Source organism: Sparus aurata, chromosome 5 (genome assembly GCF_900880675.1).
Source record: "Sparus aurata chromosome 5, fSpaAur1.1, whole genome shotgun sequence".
Taxonomy (NCBI): Eukaryota; Metazoa; Chordata; class Actinopteri; order Spariformes; family Sparidae; genus Sparus; species Sparus aurata.
This window is the reverse complement of record NC_044191.1, coordinates 1,253,454-1,274,969: the sequence shown is the minus strand read 5'-3', so window position 1 is coordinate 1,274,969 and position 21,516 is coordinate 1,253,454. Positions and strand designations below refer to the sequence as shown.

The 21,516-nt window shown below is 40.9% G+C and overlaps 1 protein-coding gene across 1 annotated transcript in view; it reads right to left on the bottom strand.

Moving 5' to 3' along the window:
• Positions 1 to 7,599, bottom strand: part of crb2b (crumbs cell polarity complex component 2b) — a 38,537-nt gene extending 30,938 nt beyond the window's left edge. Inside the window, exon 1 of the mRNA XM_030418111.1 lies at positions 7,338 to 7,599. Coding sequence (XP_030273971.1) covers positions 7,338 to 7,407 — 70 coding nt within the window. The 5' untranslated portion in view covers positions 7,408 to 7,599. The remainder of the gene's footprint in view (positions 1 to 7,337) is intronic.
• Between the last annotated feature and the right edge of the window lie 13,917 nt (positions 7,600 to 21,516).

Here is a 21,516-nt window from a genome sequence, read left to right as displayed (position 1 = left end):
CCAATATATGAAGGTAGAACATAGAACATACTAAATAAATGTCTAAAAGCCTGCCACAAAGGACTAAAACTGTGAAAGAGTGCCTCTGTAAATGATGTGAAGAACACAGTAAACTGTCCTACCCCTGTAAGCTTCAACTGTATTATCCTCTGGCTTATACAGTGGGCTTCCTGGACCTTTTACCTTTAGAGGTACTTAGAAACCAATCTGGTGATGAAGAGTAACAAGCCCCTCTTTTCTCTGGACTTAAGGTCACAGCAGATGGTGATAAAAGTAAACTTATTACAAGACCAAGCTAGCAGCTGTCAGTGTTGTCAATAAACATTCACTCGCTACTGTTTGTACACAGTGTTGAACTTGGAATGTAGTGGTTGTAATGTATTGAAAAGCAGTGACATTACACACCTGGCAAGTGCAATAATTGCCTTTTATTTTCTTTTTTGCTCTGCTCAAAGTGGAACTTAGAAGACATAATGACAGCGAGTCAGTCCGTCCATCTCAACAACACTCTAGTTCAGTGCCCAGTAAAGCCGACTTTAAGCTCTTTTTAGGGGTGCTCCAGAACACTTCATCCCTGAACTACAAAAATAATCATTCTCATCAATTTTCTTTATCATATAGCTCACTGGCCTAAAAAAATGAATCTTGGTCATGTTATGTACCTCATGTGCACTCATTTCAGCTCAGGGTGAGTAATTGTCATTTACTGTTGCACTAGTTTCTCTCCTTCTCTGTCCGTTGACTATGAAGTGAAGATAATGCATGAAATATGGCATTCAGACAGGAAGACTGCTTTATTGCATGCTCCAGCCTTTAGTTTGTTACTCACACCATCATATCATTCACTCCTCTCACACATGCTCACAAAGTCCTCACTTGCTGCCTCATTATCTGAGGCTGTCAACTAATTCAGCTTTTCACATCAGCTGGTCACATCTATCCATTAGCACAGTGACACACCTTCACTGTTTTGCATGCCCCCTCCACTTCAACATCACAACCCAGGCTTTGCAGATTCATCAGCTTCATCAGCTTCAACAGCTTCACCAGCTTCATCTGCCTCAGAGGAGTCATCAATCACCACCACCAGTGTCTGCACTTCATGGGGGGATCCTTCTTGCTGCTGCTCAGAGCAAACGCCCCCCCCAATCAAATCTCTGCGTAAAGTCCAAAGGCCAAAGACTTTCTGACAAGACTCAATATTTGTATCACCTGCTGTTATAAACTCCAGACACCTGTCTCTCCTGGTTGAATTTAAATGTCGTTATGTTTTTCTCTGTTTGATTTTGTCTAAAATGCAACATAAATTTGGAGGCAGTAGAGAAGCTGACGATGCTGAAGCACTTCTTCAATGTCATTTATGCCACCAAAGAATTGTCTGTATTGCAAAGTGTGAATACAGGCTACACATTTATTCTCTGCAAAACAGCCAGGTTCAGGTGAGAGTCAGGCTTCAGTGTTACCTGGCTGCACTGACCGTGCAGGAGATGAGGGAGAAAAGGAGACAGAGAGAGAGAGAACCAGGTGAGAAAGTGGACAGGTACTAAAGAATAGTTTTTTTACGCATTTTTTGCAGTCCACTTCACAATGATATTCGTTAATAAGAATTGTTAATGCCCTGTGATCTAATGTGCACCACCTGTTTCATGTATATGTCATAAACCCACTGTTCGCTTTCTTTATTATCAGATTATATGTCATCTTCTAGCTACACAGAACATAGTTGTGTGTGATTGTCAGTGCAAAAAGGGGAAAGATGAGGATGGGGAGAAAGAACAGAGAGATGAACAGATGGTGAACATTGCTGTGTTGGTAAAACTGCTCAGATGAAGTGGAGAAATAACTTCATTAATGTAATTTTTAATGTGCAGGAGCACAGCACCCCTAAAGGTCTGATGTTAGAATGGCCCCTGGTGCCCATAGAACTGACTTAACACATGCATGATCTTCAGCAGCCCTTTGCACCAGCTATGTGTAAGTTCGATCTTAAGTCAGAGTGCCCACACTAAACAGTAGTGTGATACTAAAATGGTGTTGTAGTTTGGTTGCACCACAGTGAAGTAAGTTACAACTTAGTTACTCTTGTGCAATGTCCAACTAACCAAAATATTGTCATAGAAAATGGCATTTGCTTAAGATAAAAAAAAATGTATTGTTGAACAACAAATAACAACAGGTACATTAAATAGGATAAAGCTTTATGATACGGTAATAACTATAGACTCCAGCCTCCATCTATAGCTAGTTTAAAATAACAACAGTCACAGCAAGTGGTGAAACCATTAGCCACAACATACAGCAATATAGCGAGGCCCTGCTAATGGGCAGATGAAGTTTTGATAATATAAAAAGCACATAATCAGGCTACATTTGTAAACTGTTATAAATGAGTAGCTAGTTGCTAGTTACCTAAACTCATATATTGCTTGTCAACAGTATAACCTGTTTGTAATGTCAAAGGTAGATGCAAAACATCTTTCTAAATGACAGGGTGAAAGTTTAAGTCGTAACTTATGCCGATGTTGGAACTGTTTCAGTTGGTGCAACCCTTAAAATGTTAGAACAGCGTAACTTCTTCCAAACTAGGCTGAGTTTGAACTAATGCATAGCTGCTGCAATCCACTGCTGAGGATTAACAGTCCTGGAAACTCTACAAACGGGTACAAATCCAATGTAAAGTAGCAAGATGGCATGGTCAGAGTGTTACCAAAAGAACGTGATAGACCAAAGCACTTGTGTCAGTCGTGTTCTGTTACAGTATATTGTAATTAATTACTGTCATGTTCAGATTACTGTTTGAACTGATTGTTCACATGTTTAAAACGGAACAAACTGAACCTTCTACCCTGTGTCTCTTTACAAGGTGCTTGATTTTCATCACAAGCACCAACACTTAGAAATGCTTTGAATCATGGTATTGATGTATAAAATCCTCAAGAAGACAGCAGATATATGGCAATATGGTCCCTGCTACCAAGTTATCAAGAACAACCACAACAATGTAACAATGTGAAAATGTGTTTATATCTTCCCTGCCACACCTACATTCCTCATCTCCCACTGCATCCACTTTAACACCCCCAGTTCCTCTCACATACATCTGCTATCACATCCTTCTCACTTCCCCTCCCTCTGTCTTGATGCTCTCCATACCTGATAAGTCCTAAGAGGTGCTGTGTTGTTTGCGCTTCCTCTGTTTAAATTTGAAAGCTGGTAACAAGCTCCAACATCGTGCTTATAAACTTATCTGATGCTTACAGCATGCTGGAAGATGTTTTCTGAAGCATATCTAAAATCTTGATGGATTTGTTTTTTTAAGAAGTACTTTTATCTTTAGACCAACTGTTGGATTCAGTCCACAGTAAGACCAGGTCTAGCTTCTGTCTGTATAGTCTACAGTGCTTTCCACTGATTTCAAATCAATTGAAACTTAGAATGAATTAGAAATTAATTAACTGAAGCAATGACATGGAGCTTTTCATTCTTGGTGATTCTAGCCGCCCCTGTGGACAAAGCCTTAGTATACACAAACACACACACATACACACACACACACACACACACACCTTTACAACCTCAGATTAGAGCAAGCTGCGTCACACCGTTCCAGTAACTGTCCTGAACCGACAATCTGACATCCACGTTGAACTTTTCTCTTACTCAGTGTTTTAATTTGTTACACTGCTATGTGTGTCAATCTTTTATGTGAGCAGCCCTGTTGATATCTTCCAGGAGAGACTGTCTGATAATCTACTCCATTATGTCCATATTTGAACCCCTCCCCCCTCTCTATGGCAGGTTTGTGAAGTTATACATTTGATAATGTAATAACTGATGATCAAGATAATGTTGAGCATCTGACAATACCATCACAAATTGTGTTTTTTTGTGTGTGTCAGTTGTGTCAAGTGTCAGTTCCCCTGTCTTGCAGCATGTGTCTACATCTCTCTCTTTTACCTTCCTCTTGTGCTGAGATCATCTTTTACTTTATGTAATTGCTTTTCTGATTGGCCAACTGTGTTTAGGTGACCCTTGATCTTTGACATGATTGGCCTGTTGAGCTGAACTCAGTCGGACCCGCGCATGTTAACCTGCGCTAGCTGTGACCTGTGGGCTAACAGAGACAGTGAGGGTCTCCTCACTCTTCACCCCTCCATCCAAACTCAATCAACCCCTCACACATTCCAGAGTGATGATAACAGCTCCTCCTAAACACTGCCCAACCCCCACATTTCTGAGTAAGTCATACATCTTGGTTATGGTCAGACAGGGCTGATCCTGGTACTGAGTGGTACAAGTATCTCAGCCCAACAGTAACACTGAGCAGAGCTGCAGAGTGCTAGCAGGTAGGAGGATGTCAGGCTCAAACCACAGATGCTCTCCAGAGTCCCTTTAGAGGGGGTTGAGTTTCAACATGTCATTACTCATGGGAAGCAGCGAGTTAATTAAGGTTAATACTTGTGTTTCATGCGTCTTTGATGAGTCATATTAAGTGTATCTGCAGGTTTTCAGAAAGTCTTCAGTCCTAATATGAATCAATAAAATACAGAAGGAAAGAAAACCAACTTGTTTTCAATGAAAGCCCTTCATCTATAAACATATATTTAGATTTATTTAATTAACGTGTTGTTTTTTACTCAAATTTAAACCTGCACTGCATCCTTTTATCCTTTATTATAATTTTTTCATATTCAACAAATTTGTTGACTCGCAGATTACTTCATTTATTGAGTTGCCCCTGTGATAAATGAGGTGTTTGCTTAGTTCATTAGCACAATGTTAGCAAAACCTCAAATTTTGGAATCTCAATTTTCAGTCCAAATGGTTCATGTTTCCTATTCTGTCCTATTATTTTACCGGTGTGCAGGCTAGTATTTAGGAGGTTCATAGCGTACACTTGGATCAGGTTTGAGTGGATAGGATGCATGCTGCTAACACCACCTCTACACTTTTTAAAGAACAAGATTAGTGATGTTCAAGATATTTTAGAGCTCTACTGTTGTCCCAAAAAATTACACATAAAAACACATAATTGAGCAGCACTGTGGCACTGGGTTACATGTTCTTCCAGTACCATGAACACACACTGCTTTTTATTTTGACTCAGTTCTACAAACACCATCCTGCTGCCACAAATGCTCACTACAGCACCAGTGTTGATTAAGCTGCTGTTGTTGTCACTGAGCCTTAGTTTAGAAAAAAAATAACTTTGTACTTGTGCTCTCTTTTAAAGATTGACTTAAGTAGAAACCATTTGGTGTTTCTATACTAGTCATGGCTTTACCCTCCCTCGTAAAATATAATGGACCTCATCGCCTCATTGCCAAGGACTCTTAGTTCTCATCTGATGTGCAGTGAATATCTATTTGTTAAAAAAAACAAGTCTTTCCTGATTGAATTAGAGTAGATGGCAGTGAGAATACATTAGACAGAAATAATCTATGATAATAAGACAACTTAGACTGTTTAAAAGTGTCTGCACATCTTAAAATGATGCCATGAGATAAAGACACTCTTATATGATGATTATTGGCAGGTGTTAAAGGCAGGGGGAGAGCAAGAGAAAGTGTTCAACCCGAGTCATGAAAACAGCAACACAAAGTCAACAGAGAGCCTTGCTGCAGGGCAAAGGAAGCAGCAACGCTATGAATCACATAGAAAGGGAAGCCCCTGGCTAATACACAAGTTGAGCTCAGAGGAATTTTATTGAATCACCACAAGACACTGGCAGCTCTGCCTGTGTCCAGCTTTGTGTTCCTAAGGCTCCACAGCAGGTGGCTGCTTTGCTTTATACAAAAAAATGCACAAATCCTCTCTGAATCAGTCACAGTTACACACTGAGTCAGACGCACATCTTTTTGTCTCCTGCTCCAGCCACTGCAAAGGCTGGGTCATTTCAGTGCTATGCCTTTTGTTTGGACAAGGAAAAGCACATTTAAAATAACTGTCAGATTACAATCATTGGACGAGATTAAAACAATGTGTGATTTCTCTGGCATCCAGAGTAATTAACTGACTGTAATTAACTGGATGATTTCACAACTTTTTTCAGTGAAAAGTGAAATACTTTATAACGTTTAAATATGGTACACTTAATTTGCACCCTCTTACCCACATATTTTTTATGTTTTGGGTCATCCTCATCTTGGTCACATTTTTACAATGTTAGCCTAGAGTTTCCTGGTCTCCGTAGCCCTGATGGTGGAGGATGGTTTGGCTGGTGTTTCTCCTCTTTCCTTAAGCTTATTAAGGCTTGATTTTATTAAAGCTAACATGTTTCAGCCTTTTTAAACACCAACTCCCTCTCTGCAATGTCTGAGGCTGCTTAATTGCAGCAAATCAGCAAATGTTTAGCTTGTGTTTTTTCTGTACTTTTCCTTAAAAGGATGTCTAGAATATAGTAGTCATACAAGACAAACTCTTTATCTTACAGTGACTGTCACATTCACATCATCACATAAACTGTTTGTGTTTTGAGCTGCTGTCCTTTTCTTTCCTTCCTTAGGACCTCGGGGTGCAGGGTCTCTTGCCATGCTCCTTAATACCCACAGCTCCCTCCATTCAAAGCCGAGACAAAAAAGCTGTGCAGCAGTGCAGCCGGACGCTCAGCTCGTTACCATGACGATCTTTAGCAATGCCACCCTTAGCCAATCCCTGCCTCTGCTCTGTCACCATTTAAACGAGCTTCAGACGCTCTACACAAATGAAGGTCGCGGGAAAAATGGGTCAACAGGGTTTCAATAGGTGCTGGGGTTGACTAAGACATAACCCCCCACCCCCTACACACACACACACACACATACACACACACATACTCAGACACTTCAAGAACTGGTGCTGCGCCAGCTGTAGATTCATCACACATGAGGGAGTTTTAAGAAAACAAACTACTTAGATCCTGTTAAATAAGTTAATTATCTGTTGTGAATCAGGGAGCTGTACACACTAAAGGCAAATGTGGTCATTTGTAAACACAGAAATCTGTAACGATCACTGCATAAATCACTTGCATATTTCACATGTTCAAAGCTACTGACACTGCCATGATTACTGTGTAGTTTCTAATGAGAAACAAGGCAAAGAAATCAAAAAGAAACATATGATGAAAAAAATACACAAGAGAAAAACACAAATGTGAGATATGAAAAACATTAGTGGCTCTATGATTTCCTAACAATTGTACTGGAAGTTTAGCGGAAATACAAACACAGATATCAATAAGATCATATTGTACATTTACACTAAACAAGCTGCACACTACAAAACTGTCTAAAAAGTTCCATCTCTGATGGCAGAGTGTGTTTACATAGCTATGGTAGCTGCACATGGAGCCTTACCCAGCTTGAACATCATCATGGTGATGAGCAGCGTCCTCTGATATCTGGACCAAACTCTTCCAAACTCCATGGTGAAACAGGCTGCTGAGGTTACCAGTCAGTGTAGAACAATGCTGTCACTCCACAGGTTCTCCATCCAGCACACTGCAGCGCTCCATCCACGCTGCTTCAACTTAGCTGCTGACCGTGAGCTCCAGCACCTCCATGCCTGACCACTGGGACTCTGGGTCTGATTGTGTGTCAGCGTGTGTTTTGGAGTGTGTGTGAGTCTCTCAGGGGGACCAAGCCAGGCCAGAGTAAGGCAGAGTAATCACCCCAGCAGACAGTGAGGCAAGGAAAACATGAGCTGGAATGCTGGACTGGACTCATTCAACCAGTGTGTGTGTGTGTGTGTGTGTGTGTGTCTGCATTTTAATCCAGATGGACTCCAATCAAACACAGTCATCCCAGGTTTCAATTTACAACTTTTAATGATTGATTGGAATCCCAATTATTTTCCAAATGGTATGGTCTGTTAAACCTCAGGAAACACAATGATACTGTTCAATTAACTATCACATATGCTAAACTAAAATAGTACCCAGTAGAGCACATACCTCCATCAAGGACCAACAGTCCGCTTCAATTCAATCAAGCCTGGTCCAATATCAAATTTATGAGCCCTGAATCACTCTAAATTTTAAACCATCCACATTTGCTTAACCATAATTGAAGATCACCGAATCTAGGATCTGCATAAAAAATGTACTCAATCATAGATACCAGCTACCTAAATACACATGATTCTATTCACCAAGATCCATACATTATTCCCAGAGAGATTATTGACAATGTTGAAAAACACCATATCTGACAATATTGAAGAGAGTGTAAAATAAATCCATGACCTGTCCCTGTAGTCAGATCAGTACCACAAGTTAATGGGGTCCATTCTAGACTGAGAAATACCCTCAATCCAAATATTGCAGTAACCTGTTATTTAGGGTAATTTTGCATAATCCTTCTGACAAACCAACCAACCAACAAACAGATAAATGGACACAGGTGAAAACATAACCCCACGCATCCTCTCAATCTAGAAGCTTGGGTGAACAGACTAATAAATGAATCAACTATTTATTTAAGTTCTAGACATTTTTCAAGATTATCAGTATTCCTGACAGCTGCTGATAGAAATAAGCACTGAAAATGTAATGCAAATACTAACATACAAACATTTGTAAAATGTGTTGCAGATCTGGATTTAAGGAACATGTCGTAGTGTAGGCTAAACACTGTGTAAATAATATTCCATGTTTATATATATATATATATATATATATATATATATATATATATATATATATATATATATATATATTTATATGTATGTATATATATACACATTTCATGTTCTTAATACTTTTAACAACATAAGAAAGGGCAAATATGCTTGCTTTATGAAAATGTTTATTCAACACTTAAAATCATGCACTTCAAATAAAAGGCTCAAAAAATATCCCCTCACCCTAAATGGGATCAAAACATGGTGATGTCTGCTTTTGGCGAGGGGGCGGTGGGCTCTCTGCATCTGCCGTGTGTTTGGCTTGCAAATGATATCTGAGACTCGACGTACTTCAATTGAGCAATATTACCCGAGAGGGTGTGCTTTAAGGTCATTTGAGCACGACAGTGATGCAGTCAGGACCGAGGCGCTTGCGCAGAGGTCCGCAAGCAGCACTGAAGTACTTAAATGACGCTAAAGCACACTCTCGAGGGTAATATTGCAATTATACAACTAATACCAACACAAATAAAATGTATAATCAAAATATATCCATGTTGATGGACAATTTGCTCTCAAATTTTAAAGGTATTTGCGAGTGTGCGTCGCGTTTCCATGGAAACACATGGGGTCTGACTAATAACTGAAACAAAATCAGTCACGTCAGTAGACTCATATGTGTAATGGAACGTAGTTTACCACTCCAGCAAATAATCCAACCCTTAGTAACGACCTAGCAACAGAAAGGATGTTCTAGTCCCAGATGATGAACTCTGAGCTGACGTTAATGTTTTATCGCGGTCTCTGAATTTCCCGAACTAAATCAATACTGCACAGATAAACAGAAAATGCTTATTTTTATCGCCCAAGTTATAACAAAGATGTTGATTTTTTTTTTATATTTTTTATAAAACGTTTTCACCGCGGTCACAATAGTGTCTCTCACACTGAAGGGAAAATAAATAATAGCCAGGCGTTTATTTGTTTCAATCACTGAACAGACCAGGCGTTTATTTGGGACCAGGCGTAATTCCTTCCTCTCAAAAATCCGGGATGAAAATGTCACAAACTTCGCCAGCTTCTCGGTGAATTCTCCGGCATCCTGCTGGGCAATCGTTGTCTTCTGCAACTGAAGTTGTTGCGGCGGAGGAAATGATTCAGCCAACCAGCACTCACAGATAACTCCTCATCTCTGCTGTCACTCACGGTGGTGTACATTTGTTTCTCCGTCGCCCTGATCATTTTGCGGGACACTCTCTCGTGGCGTGCCCGTTTGCTGATAACTCATTCCCGCATGTTTATCTCAGGCTCCTCACTAGTCTTCTTCCTCCCTCCAGCAGGCAGCCTGGCCCTGTTGCTGTCCTCCTCGGACTGCTCCGTTTTATTTTTTCGCCAATCTCTCACTCTCTTAGGGTCGACAGAGAAACGTCTAGCGGCTGCTTCTCCCGACTTTTCCTCTGTATAATTATTTTAAGGCAGAAAGTTTGAATTTCAAGCCGTACTTTTTATTTTTTTTGCTCCAGCTCTGACAGTTACTATGTTGCCATGGAGATGGATACACTATTGCCACGGACTTGGCGGAGTAATATTTTGAGTAATGAGTCAGGCGTGCTGTCATGCTGATTTAAGCACGGTCAAAATGTCTTGTTGACCAATCAGATTGCTTGGTCGGAACTACTTGTTGTATAATGGTAACTCATTTCATGTCGACAGTACATGCAGATAACTTTTGTCCTATCGACCGAACCATCTGGCAGTGTTTTGAGAGTGAATTTGCCGTTCATAAGTCCTTTCTTCATTTCCTTTCACTTTTCGCTTTTTAGTCCACCGTGTTTTTCCAGAACGCCAACCCTGCTTCTTCTTCTTCTGATTCCCTTTCTTATTCTTCTGCCACCCTCTGGATCAAGACTACAGGTGCCATCGACGGCCGTAAATCAAACAATGCACGTTTATTTTTTTTTTAATACCGAGCGTTAATCGCGCGTTAAAAAAATTTACAGCATTAAAAGGATGTTGCGTTAATGCGCGATTAACGCGTTAACTTTGACAGCCCTAATATATATATGCATATATATGTATATATATATATATATATATATATATATACATATATATGCATATATCGAAATCCTCTCACTTTCTCACTCCAAACTCCTCACATGCAGTTCTTGAAGCACCCCTCTAGTGCAGTAGTAGAGTGATCTGTTCATTTATGTTGAGTGAGTAAGTTAGCGTCTATAAATGATGTGACTACTGTTACATGAGTCACGTCACTTATGTAAGTTATGCTATGAGACTAAATGTACTTATTGTTACCCAAAGTATGATCTTTTCCTAAACCTACCAAAGTAGCTTTGGGGGCTCAAACCTAACCAATCTGTGACCCTTTGACAATGTTAATATTCCAGAAGTTGTAATAAATCATACAGTCATAGTATGTGAACTGTTTGTCAGAGGGTTTTATTTTGAAAGTCTCATACACGATGTTTATTAGGTATTATTGCTGACTATGTTATGCCATGGTTTAGAAAGTGTTGCTTGGTGTGATTATGAAACATCAGTCTGGTAACCAGTGCCGTTTTCTTAAGGCAGGAACACACCGGTCCAACCGTTGGACGTCTGAAGCATTTAGGGAGACTCGGACGAGGTCAGGAACAAATCTGTTCAGTGTGTTCAGCTGTGTTGGAAGCTTTCAGAGCCGCGCGGACGTTGTCTGATCCGATTCAACATGCGAAGTCTGAGGAGGCTGGCTGTCGATCGTCTGAGCCATTGGATACTCTGATTGGTTGCTGGCTAGGTGTATGACCATTCTGATTGGCGGTGTGCTAGCGAATCAGCGCGGTGTGTGAGGGGCGGAATACTGTATGCGCTTTGTTTGTCTACACACTCCGTTCCGTCATTTCTTGTTTTCATGTTTTGGAGTACTGGCATGAGACTAGCTGCTATTATGTCCGTTCAGGACAAATTAATCTGTGTTCGTTTGGTAATGCCTCGCTGCATGTTTAGTATGCAGTTGTTTTTATCTGAAACAGTTAAGTTTAGTTTTGATTGAAAGTAAAGAGAGTTGCGTGCATAAAGCTCTCATCCAGCGTCTTTTAACACTAGAGCCACCCGCTTATTGCATCTCGCACAAGTGCAGAATGTACACACTGCTGTTGAGCTGGCAGCACGTCGAAGCGGTGTGTCAGACGAGAGGCAACAGAGTGGTCAGGTAAAGGCAGTTGGCTGTTGGTTTGAGTCTGGGCGGTGTGTGGGGGCCTTTACAAGACAGAGACAGAACCAGTAAGTGTGTGAGAGGAAGAGAGAATTTATGTAGTAGTTGGTCTTTTTAAGTGAATTTCAGACCTAATAACTTAGTTATAATTATTAACATCTGTATTTCCACAAGTTTGCACAGAGAAAAGTATGGACTCCAGTCCAGGATTGTTACCAGTAGGTTTTGGATCAATGGATTTCTGCTCCCCAGTCCCCTCAACTTAGACCCCCACCTTTGGGATAGAGTTGGGGAGGGCTTTACCAGCCCCTCTCTGGTTGGCGGAGGCCTATGGCAGATGAATGCCTTACTCAACCCCACTCCCACACACTCCCACCCCCAACCGCCCCCTGAGCCAGCGTCAGGGTTTACTCCAACCTGCTGCGCTCACACCAACAAAAAAGTTTAATTAAACACTCTGTGGGGGGAAGGGGACGAAGAGACATGTCTCCTCACTTCAGCGCCTTCAACAAGCGACATGCAAATGAGTTAAGTAGTGAGTCACAGCTACACATTCCTCAGTGACTGGCTGCCGCTTTCATTAAAGAGCTCACACAATAGAAAAATAGAAGGTAGGCTGTCAGCGTGTTTACAGTTTCTGTTTTTCCGGAGGTCTCTCTTTCTGTCAGGGAAAGCGAGGTTTAATATACAGTATACTGTGATGCCATGTTTTCCCCTGAATTTCGAAGACTAATAATTCATTGATTTGATCTTAAATTATATTTTACTTTAGATCTATGATTCCCACTGTTCATTATCTTACATGAGACTTCATGATATACAGCACAAGTAGATTATGGAGTGCCGCAAGAATGAGCCTTAAAGCCGCAAATAAGTTAGCATTTTGTACCTCCAGTCCCTCGTATTGAGGTCAAATGTTTCTTTGAATGATAAGTTCTATGAATAACACTAGAGGTTTTAACATACATCACTTAATACCCCACGTTTGAATTATGAAATGTTTATGTGTCTTAAAAACAGTGGTTGCTAACAAGTGTCTAAATGAGACTACAGAGCCTGTCCGGGACATTGAATGTCCTTTAGCTAGGTTTCCTGTTGTTTTGTTCACTCTGCAGTCCCATTATATCCTCCTGGTCTTAGTCCTATGGACCAAAATTATTGTGCAGTTTATGGAGGTGAAAACTAGCCATGCTCTGTGAGGGCAGAAGGGATTTATTGTGGGGAACCTTACTCAAACACCACAGCACTATACAGAAACACTGGAATTCAACTGTAAAAGTGACAAAGAAAAACCTGTTTTAGCCCTCAATAAATTGTCATCTCTATTTACAGTGCAGCATTTACAATCATGTGGAGGACCTAAATATCACCAACTTTTCTGTTATTTCTTATGACATTTGACACACTGCTGATGTTAAATGAACAGTTAAGGCCTACTTCACTTGAAATCATGGAAAATGCCCTCATCGATCCACCAATATATGTGTTTCCATTTAATCATTGATTAAAATGGTTTCTGACTGACATCTCTAATAACCAGAATACTATTTAAAGGTGCAATATGTAAGAATTGGAGTTCGAATTCATAAAAAGAATAAATAAATAAAAAATTAGCGTTAGATGTGCAGCTAGCATCCCAAACTGGGAGCTTGGAGCGCTGGGGGAGTGGTGGTGCTTACAATGCTAGCACAGGATTAGCATGCTAATGTCAGTAGATGTCTCTCCAAAACAATACATAGATGTCATAATGTCAAATCTGCTGTTTCTTCACTTCATCTTCTTAATGGATTTAGTTAATCTTCTCAATCATCCCCATGTTCTCAACTAAAATTCTTACACATTTCACCTTTAAGATATGTATCAGAAGTGATACTGTATCAAAAACCTAATCTAATGATCTGCAGGTGATAGAGAGATAAATTAGGTGTGCATGTCCTCATTATCTGACCACTTGGATGACTGATCCATCCTCTGAGTATTCTTTTGAGAGCCGTTGGATGGATAAATCCTGTTTCAGCCAGGGTGCAGACAAACCACGACAGGGGGTCATCATCTGTATGTACAAATACTGTCTGGATTAACAGACAAGAAGCCAATCTGTCCCTCTAAATCAGTATTTGCAGCTTAGTGGTCTGGGGATCTGTTGTGAGTGTTAACAAACATGCTTACAATACACAATACAGTCACAAGCAATTATAAACTTCACACATGGAAAATTACAGCTACCAACAGGATGTTAACCATCCCGCCCACTTTATACCTGCACTGTATGCTAATACAGTGCAACAGGAAGAATAAGAATACATGGTCCCGGTGTCACACATACTCACTTGGAGCACCAAATGTAGAAGCAAAGTGACTAAAATTGTCTCAAACATGTTTTTCTTCTAAAGAATGAAACAATGCCTGTTTTTAAAGATTGACACCTTTTTACATTATTTACATCTGGTTTTGGTCTTTTCATGGGCTTTTGTTCAATACTGTACATAATGACAGTAGCCTTCCATCTTAAAACAGGGTTGTTTGTTTTTAAAATTTGTGAACGGACCATTTACATTAAGGAACAACCTGATCAAAACATCAACCTGAATCACCTTGATAGAAATAACCTCAAACAAGAGCAGACATGCAATCATAATTCATCATAATTAATACCAAACAAAGGGTGGATAATGCGTGTGTTTTGAATTATGATAAAAATAAAATCATAGTCTGTGTATATTGTGTGTAATTGCTTAGATGAACAATGCACCTGTCTGTGCCATTGTTTGTTCAAGTTTCCACTGGCGCATGGCAGTTAAAGAGGAAACACTGTTGGTGGCATTTTACAAGCAGTGGGAAGAGCTGCTGCTGTCTGCTAATGCTAATTCTACTATTGAATAGTAAACGGTGTTTACAACAGTCAATCATTGCCCACTGAGGTGCAGCTATTAACACTTTGTTAATAGCATACAGGCAGAATAACACTCTGACAAGGTTGATTTGTGAAGATTTTAAGAAATGTCAGACATATGCCATGTATAACAGTGTGATGCCCCTCGTTCTGTGTTTACACAAAAAATAAAAATAAATTGCTATATATTGTCTATTGTATATTTTTCATGGGTTCCTTATAAAGATATGCTGTGGATAGTCCAGTCCATCTCATCCTCTCTCCTTCACTTTCTCTCTCTCTCTCTCTCTCTCTCTCACCCCCACCCCCCCTGCACAACTCAAAATCCATTCCTGTCTGGCACTCCACAACAATGCCATTTCAAAAGCACTCCAGTTGCCTTGTGAACCTTAACTTCACCCCATCACCCCCTTAAACTCTGCCAACAAAGAATGCTGCTTAAGCTCAGATGGGAAGCCATTCAAACTCCATACAACAACCATCAATTCACCATTACTCACATCATGTTCACATGTCAAAAACCCTTTAGTTGTATTATTACAACGTGTTGATGCACTTAAAAACAGCAAAGGGTCAGCAGACAGCTAACTAGCTCATGCACTCTGTAGCAACTGACCATTGGCCTGGTGTGTCAGGACCCTAAAGGAAATATAGGAGTCAATATGCTGAATAAACTGCCTGATACCTGAACCTAATTACTAAAGCAAGGGCAGCACATGTAGATGCAGCAGCTGGTAGCTCCTCCAAATTATGCTGCATTTTTGTTTTTCTGACAGTTTTTCTTTTTCAGCTTTATTGTTAAAACACATACTGCCCTTGGCAGATATTCTGCTATAATAATAATAATAATAATAATAATAATAATAATAATTAATAATAATAATACATTTTATTTAAAGGCGCCTCTCTGGGCACTCGAGGAACACCGCACAACACATATATAAAAAAGCAAGAGTAAGAAACATACAGAAAAGGACAATGTGGACAGTTAAGTGGGGTAGGCAATTCTGAATAGGTGAGTTTTCAGTCTTGATTTGAAGAGGGGGAGAGAGTCCTGATGTCCGGTGGCAGTGAGTTCCAGAGTCAGGGGGCAGAGCGGCTGAAAACTCCCCGTGGTGACGAGTCAGGTGGGAGGGACAGAGAGGTGGACAGAGGAGGCAGATCTAAGGGAACGGGAAGGGGTGGTGATGTGGAGGAGTTCGGACAGATAAGGGGGGGAAAGGTTATGGAGGGCCTTGAAAGTAAACAAGAGGATTGAAGTCTATATGGAGTTTGACTGGGAGCCAGTGGAGTTGCTGCAAAACAGGGGTAATGTGGTGAAAGGAGGGGGTTCTGGTGATGATCCGAGCTGCAGAGTTCTGAACCATTTGAAGTTTATGGAGGCATTTGTGAGGTAGACCAAAGAGAAGAGAGTTACAGTAATCAATGTGGGAGGTGACAAGGCTGCGTACAAGAATGGCAGTGGAGTGGGGCGAAAGGGAGGGGCGGAGGCGATCGATATTGCGTAGATATAAATATGCCGACCGGGTGATGTTATTGATATGCAATTGGAAAGATAATGTGCTGTCAAGGATGACACCCAGACACCCAGATTCTTATCCAAATCACAGCCCCTGGTGTCTGTCAAGCATCCAACCTGACCGTTTGAACCAGGGAGGAAGAGAGTTGGAATAAGAGCCATGCTAATTTAGCTTGGTATAAGGCTGCTCCTGGCTAATGTCTGGTCACGGGAAAAGGAAATGGACAGAATTGGACAAAATAACATCAAATCAGAGACTGTTGTGCCCACAGAGACCTGTTTCAACCACAAACTCTCGGATCAAGCTGTTGCACTTGACGGGCAGACCGTGTTGTGAGCCAGCGGGGTGGAAGACTACAGCTGGACGGGGAGAGGTGGACTCCGGTCTGGTGTTTATAACATCAATGCTTGGTGCTCACACACAGTCAGAGTTGATGGACAGTGTTTACCTGATGTTGAACTTTTGATATGAAGATGCCATCCACATTATCATCTCCATCTTGTTGCTGCTGCTTACATTCACCCTGACACAGATTCAGTCTTCAGATCGCAGATATGTTCTGTAATTTGTGTAGCATTAAAGAGTTTACAAACTTTCATTTTGTAATGCAACCCTGTGTTGTATAATGACGAATCAATCCCCTTGTACCATGTATTATTGTATTGAATATTTCAATTCTATTAAGTTTAAAATATCTTGTGTTCTAGTGGAGTCTCTGACTTTAAGCTGGAACACAAAAAAGTCAACTCAAAATAGAAAAGAAAAGCGCCGTGTTGGTTTTTTTTTGCAAATACCTTGTCAGGTGCTTGACATAAGAGTTGGTCTCTAGGAAAGGTCATAGAGGTTCAAAAAAATAATCACATGAGCACTCCTCTGGGGACCACGACTATCAGTAAACTGAATTTATTTGACGTATCTTTACACCAGGCTCTTGTTTAACATCTGGACACACTGGGTAGTTCACAGCCTGGACTGCCGCTTGACTGAATGAATGACGCTTAACACGGCATGTTACTTACCAAAGCCTCCCTTTGCAAATAGGTTAAATGAAAAAATGGGTTTCTTAATAGCAGTCTTACAGTTAAAGCCTTAACAAGAGACTGTGATAAGTACAGCAGCATGGTTCATCTCCTCCATGGGGAATTAATGTGGATAGTGGGAGTCCCGGTAAGAGGATTCTGGTTTGTTCAAGTATCTTAAAGAGAAGCAGCACTAGATACATGCCCAAATCCCTGAGGTTTCTCATTGAGGGACAAATGCCGTTCCCTGACAACAACTCGCCAAAACAAATCTCTGTTGTGGCTTTACTAATTGCTCTGGCCGTCTCTAATACCTGATTAGCACAATAAAGTGATTTACACGCCAACTGGGGCCTTCCTCACTACCTGTGTGAGTGAGCGCCTTTGTTCTGCTCTGGCTCTTACTGAGATGTCATCCATGCACAACTGGAGTCTGCAACACTCGGTACCACACATTGCTTCCAATAAAATAGGTGGATGTTGAGCTAAATCTCTAAGGTCAACAAGAGAATGTCTGCATTTCAGTCAACTAGCTGACCTCTCCTCTAATGATATTTTCTCTGTATGGTATAAAGAGATTGTCAGGCCTCAATCTGTTGTCCTGTCCTGGCCTCCTGTCTGCAGTAATCTTGATGAAGGTCTAATAAGCCAGAGAGACAGCAGCTCCCAGCAGTGGCCCCCCAGTGGGCCCTACGACCTTCCAAAACATCCTGAGTTAACCCTTTATCACCCGAACCCTGTCTGAAGTATGCGTGCTCAAATGCTCAAGTAATGAAAGGGATTTGAAGAAAGTTAGGAGGGATCAGAGCAAATGTCCTCCAGTAATATTTGGAAGATACATGTAAGAGTAAAACATTGCATTCCATTTATCCTTTGATATTGTGTCTGTCTGTCAGCTTAGTTCTGACATTATTACCAGGAATTCCCAGCAGGGGAGGGAGGACAGACTAGACACACATGTTTTCATTGTTCCGCTGCAGAAGTTTTATTGGATTATGAGTCTCTGCAGTTTGTGGCAGTTGTTTGTTACCTGTCATAAGACAATGCTATATGTTTAACATGTGAGATAACAAAAGAAAGAAATCACATAGCTGTAAACTGAAAGGGGGGGACTCAACTGTCCTTCTGCTACACAGCATTGCACAACAAACTGCAAGTTGTAGTCCCTTTATGCTACACAAATAAACTTATTTTTATGGTGGAGTGTTGGGGATGAGTTCAGGAGTAGTAGTCTGGTGGTATGGCAGCAGATACTTGTGTATCTTCTGTCAGATAGCAGCAAGGTGAACAGACTGTGGCTGGGTGGGTGTTGTCTTTTATTATCTTTAGGCTCTGTGCAGCCGTCTTACTTCACAGAGGTCACTGATGCTCTGTAGATGGTAGCAGTGAAGTTCTGGTGGCTTTTACCACTGTAGAGCCTTGCTGTCCTAAGCTCTGATGAACCATGCCAGTCTGAGATGTTTTCAGTCAGGATGCTTTCTATTGCTCCTCTCTAAAAGTTGACATGAACTGAGCAGCAGAATTTGACCCTCTTAATTTTTACTTTTATTCAAAGATCAACAATCAGATCTTTGGTTTTACTGACATTGAGCACTAGATCAATTGTTGATTTCATCCTGATATGAACTGTGATTGGTGTTTATAATGTGCAGGATGAATGTGGTTTCGTCAGCATACTTGGTGTACAGTGGAAACAGGAACTGAGTAACACACTCAGTTGTATTAATTAAGTAGGCAGGTTTTGTTATTTGCTGATCAAGAAGAGAGAATGCTGGTTTTGAACCATCGTAAGTCCTGCGGGTAGGAGGATACACATATTAACGGACGAACAGGCGTTGACACAACACCGGAGGGTTCTCCATCGAGTGAATGCCCATCTGTTCACTGTTGTTTTACCTTGGTTTCTCACTCTCCTTCTTCACCTTATTTGCCTCCTCCATCAGCAAGATTCATTTTCTTTTGCAGTGTAGAGTTCTCACAGTTATTCCAGTTGCTCCACTGTAATCCAGGGACAGTGACCAGGGAGAACATTGCATCTTCCTGTTTTGGTTGAGCTATGGCAGATGAGCTTACATTGTGCCATAATGCAGCCATCATTTCTTGTGGGAAAAATCCAGCAAAGGCTGAACAGTGTAGTGAAAGAGAGGTTTATAGTGAACCAAACTATACGCCAATGGGGTCTTTTCTTTTTGCCGCCATTACACAGTGTAATCAGTGTTTACTTCAGAGTTATACGTTAAAAGCAGAAAAGTTGTGAAGTTAGAAATGAACAGTTGCAGTTTCAGAGACTCCTCTGTATGTAAGATATATTGGGTCATAATAAAAACAGTCCTTATAGGACTGAAAATAAAAAAAATCATAATTAAAAGATTCCCATACAGTGCTGCTAACAAGTAATACATATGAAAAAAAAAAAAAAAAAAAGTTCTTAGACAAGTCCTACCAGGAGAAAGTCAGAATAAGCTCATAGCTCATGTTCCTAGAGACTGACCACAGTGATCACCGGTGCTGCTGATCTCTGATGATCTATGGGTCAAGTGAAAGCTCCAGATGTTTCAGCACTCCCCCCACCAGGCGCAGGCTGCCAGTCACCAGCACAGAGATGTGGCCTGCATCTCAGCCTGACAGGGAGCCCAACGGTCCAGCAGGGGCGGCTCAAGTTCCTCTCTCTGGCTGATCCACTGGAGGGCGCTGAGGATGCAGGGGAACACTCGGCTGTGATTCGAAGAAGTGTCCACCAGAGGGCGGTGGTGCTGATTTCTTGTTTCTGTTGCATTCAGGCTCTGCCATCTGCTCTGGTTGTCTCTGCAGCCAGCCAGCATGTGCTGCACACACACACACACACTGATGCTGTGGTTAGCTACAGAGAAACAGCAGCACAAGAAAAGCACAGTCATGTAAATGTAATGTACAAGATTTTCTCCAATGGAGGTGAAAATAAACACAACACAACTTTATTTGAGTTGGTTGTCAGTACATCAACTCTTATATAGCACAGAGGTGATGCAGAATAATTCTGTGAATATAAATCCAAAATCAGAAGGAAATGTATAGAATACTAAGATTGTGCTTAAACCTGCAGCCGGGAGACAAAGTCACCTAAATCAAAATGTAAGTCAAGCCTTTTGATACATACAAGTACATGTGTATTTACTCAGGCACCGTACTTCCGTACAATTTGGAGTTTCTTGTTCTTACTCTCTGCTACATTATACTTCCACTCTTTAGTAACTTTAGTTACTGGTTATTGTTGCAATAAGTAAAAAAAAAAATCTGATCTTCTGATCAACTGAAAAGTTATGAAAAAAATATCATAAGCAATAATCAGCCAGGCCAATAATCAGTCTATCCTCAGTATGCAGCAGGGCTTCCTAACCGCTGGGCCTTGGACCAGTACCGGGTCTTGGGTTCAGCCCCAGACTGTGTAAACTCAGTAGAAAGTAAGGGGGCAGATGTATTTGCCATATACTGTATGTGCTGCATTGTGTTGAATGAAAACAATTACTGGGACTGCTGGAAAAAGGCCCACAGACATATGGGAGTAACAGAGGCAGGGACTATGAAGTATGTATTAAAATGCTGACTCAGTTTCTTCAAGAAGCTTCTGATAAACTAATTGTTACACTTTCCAGTATTATAACAAAATGCAGGCAACATGAAATCGTTCCAGTTTGGCCACTGCTTAAAATAAAGTTTACTGACAATGCATCAGTATGTCTTCTCATCTCGTCTCACCTGTAACACAACAGTGGAGTTCCTCTTTGCTGTTGTGTTAAAGAGCAACATTTTGACTCCAGGGCTTCTGTAATACAAATGGAGTTCTAATGGGCTCTTGTTTTCAAGGTTCTGTTCTAACAATGGCAAAAGAAGGCAAGATGCAAGTGTATTGGTAGAGCAGCTGTGAATTGATGTTATTTTGGAAAGAAATTGAGATGCATGGCTTATTAAATGTTTGCATCAGTAAAATCGGATCTTTTTGATTATTAGATCCTTTATTCATGTGTTTAGAAAAGTGCCCTTCCCATGAATTAGATATATTTGCATTCCTCCTAAATTGGACCTCCTTTACATTGACGTGCACTGTGGACGTGTAGCATCGTGTGCGACGTGATTGTGCACAACAACCGTGGCGATCACTGAGCAGATATACCCACCTGTGAACTGCAAATCACAAGTTTAGGAACACTACAGGTTCTACCAGAGAGACAGGAAACTTGACAAGTCAGATGCAATTTGAAAAATGTGCTGTGCTTCTGTTGAGTACACAGA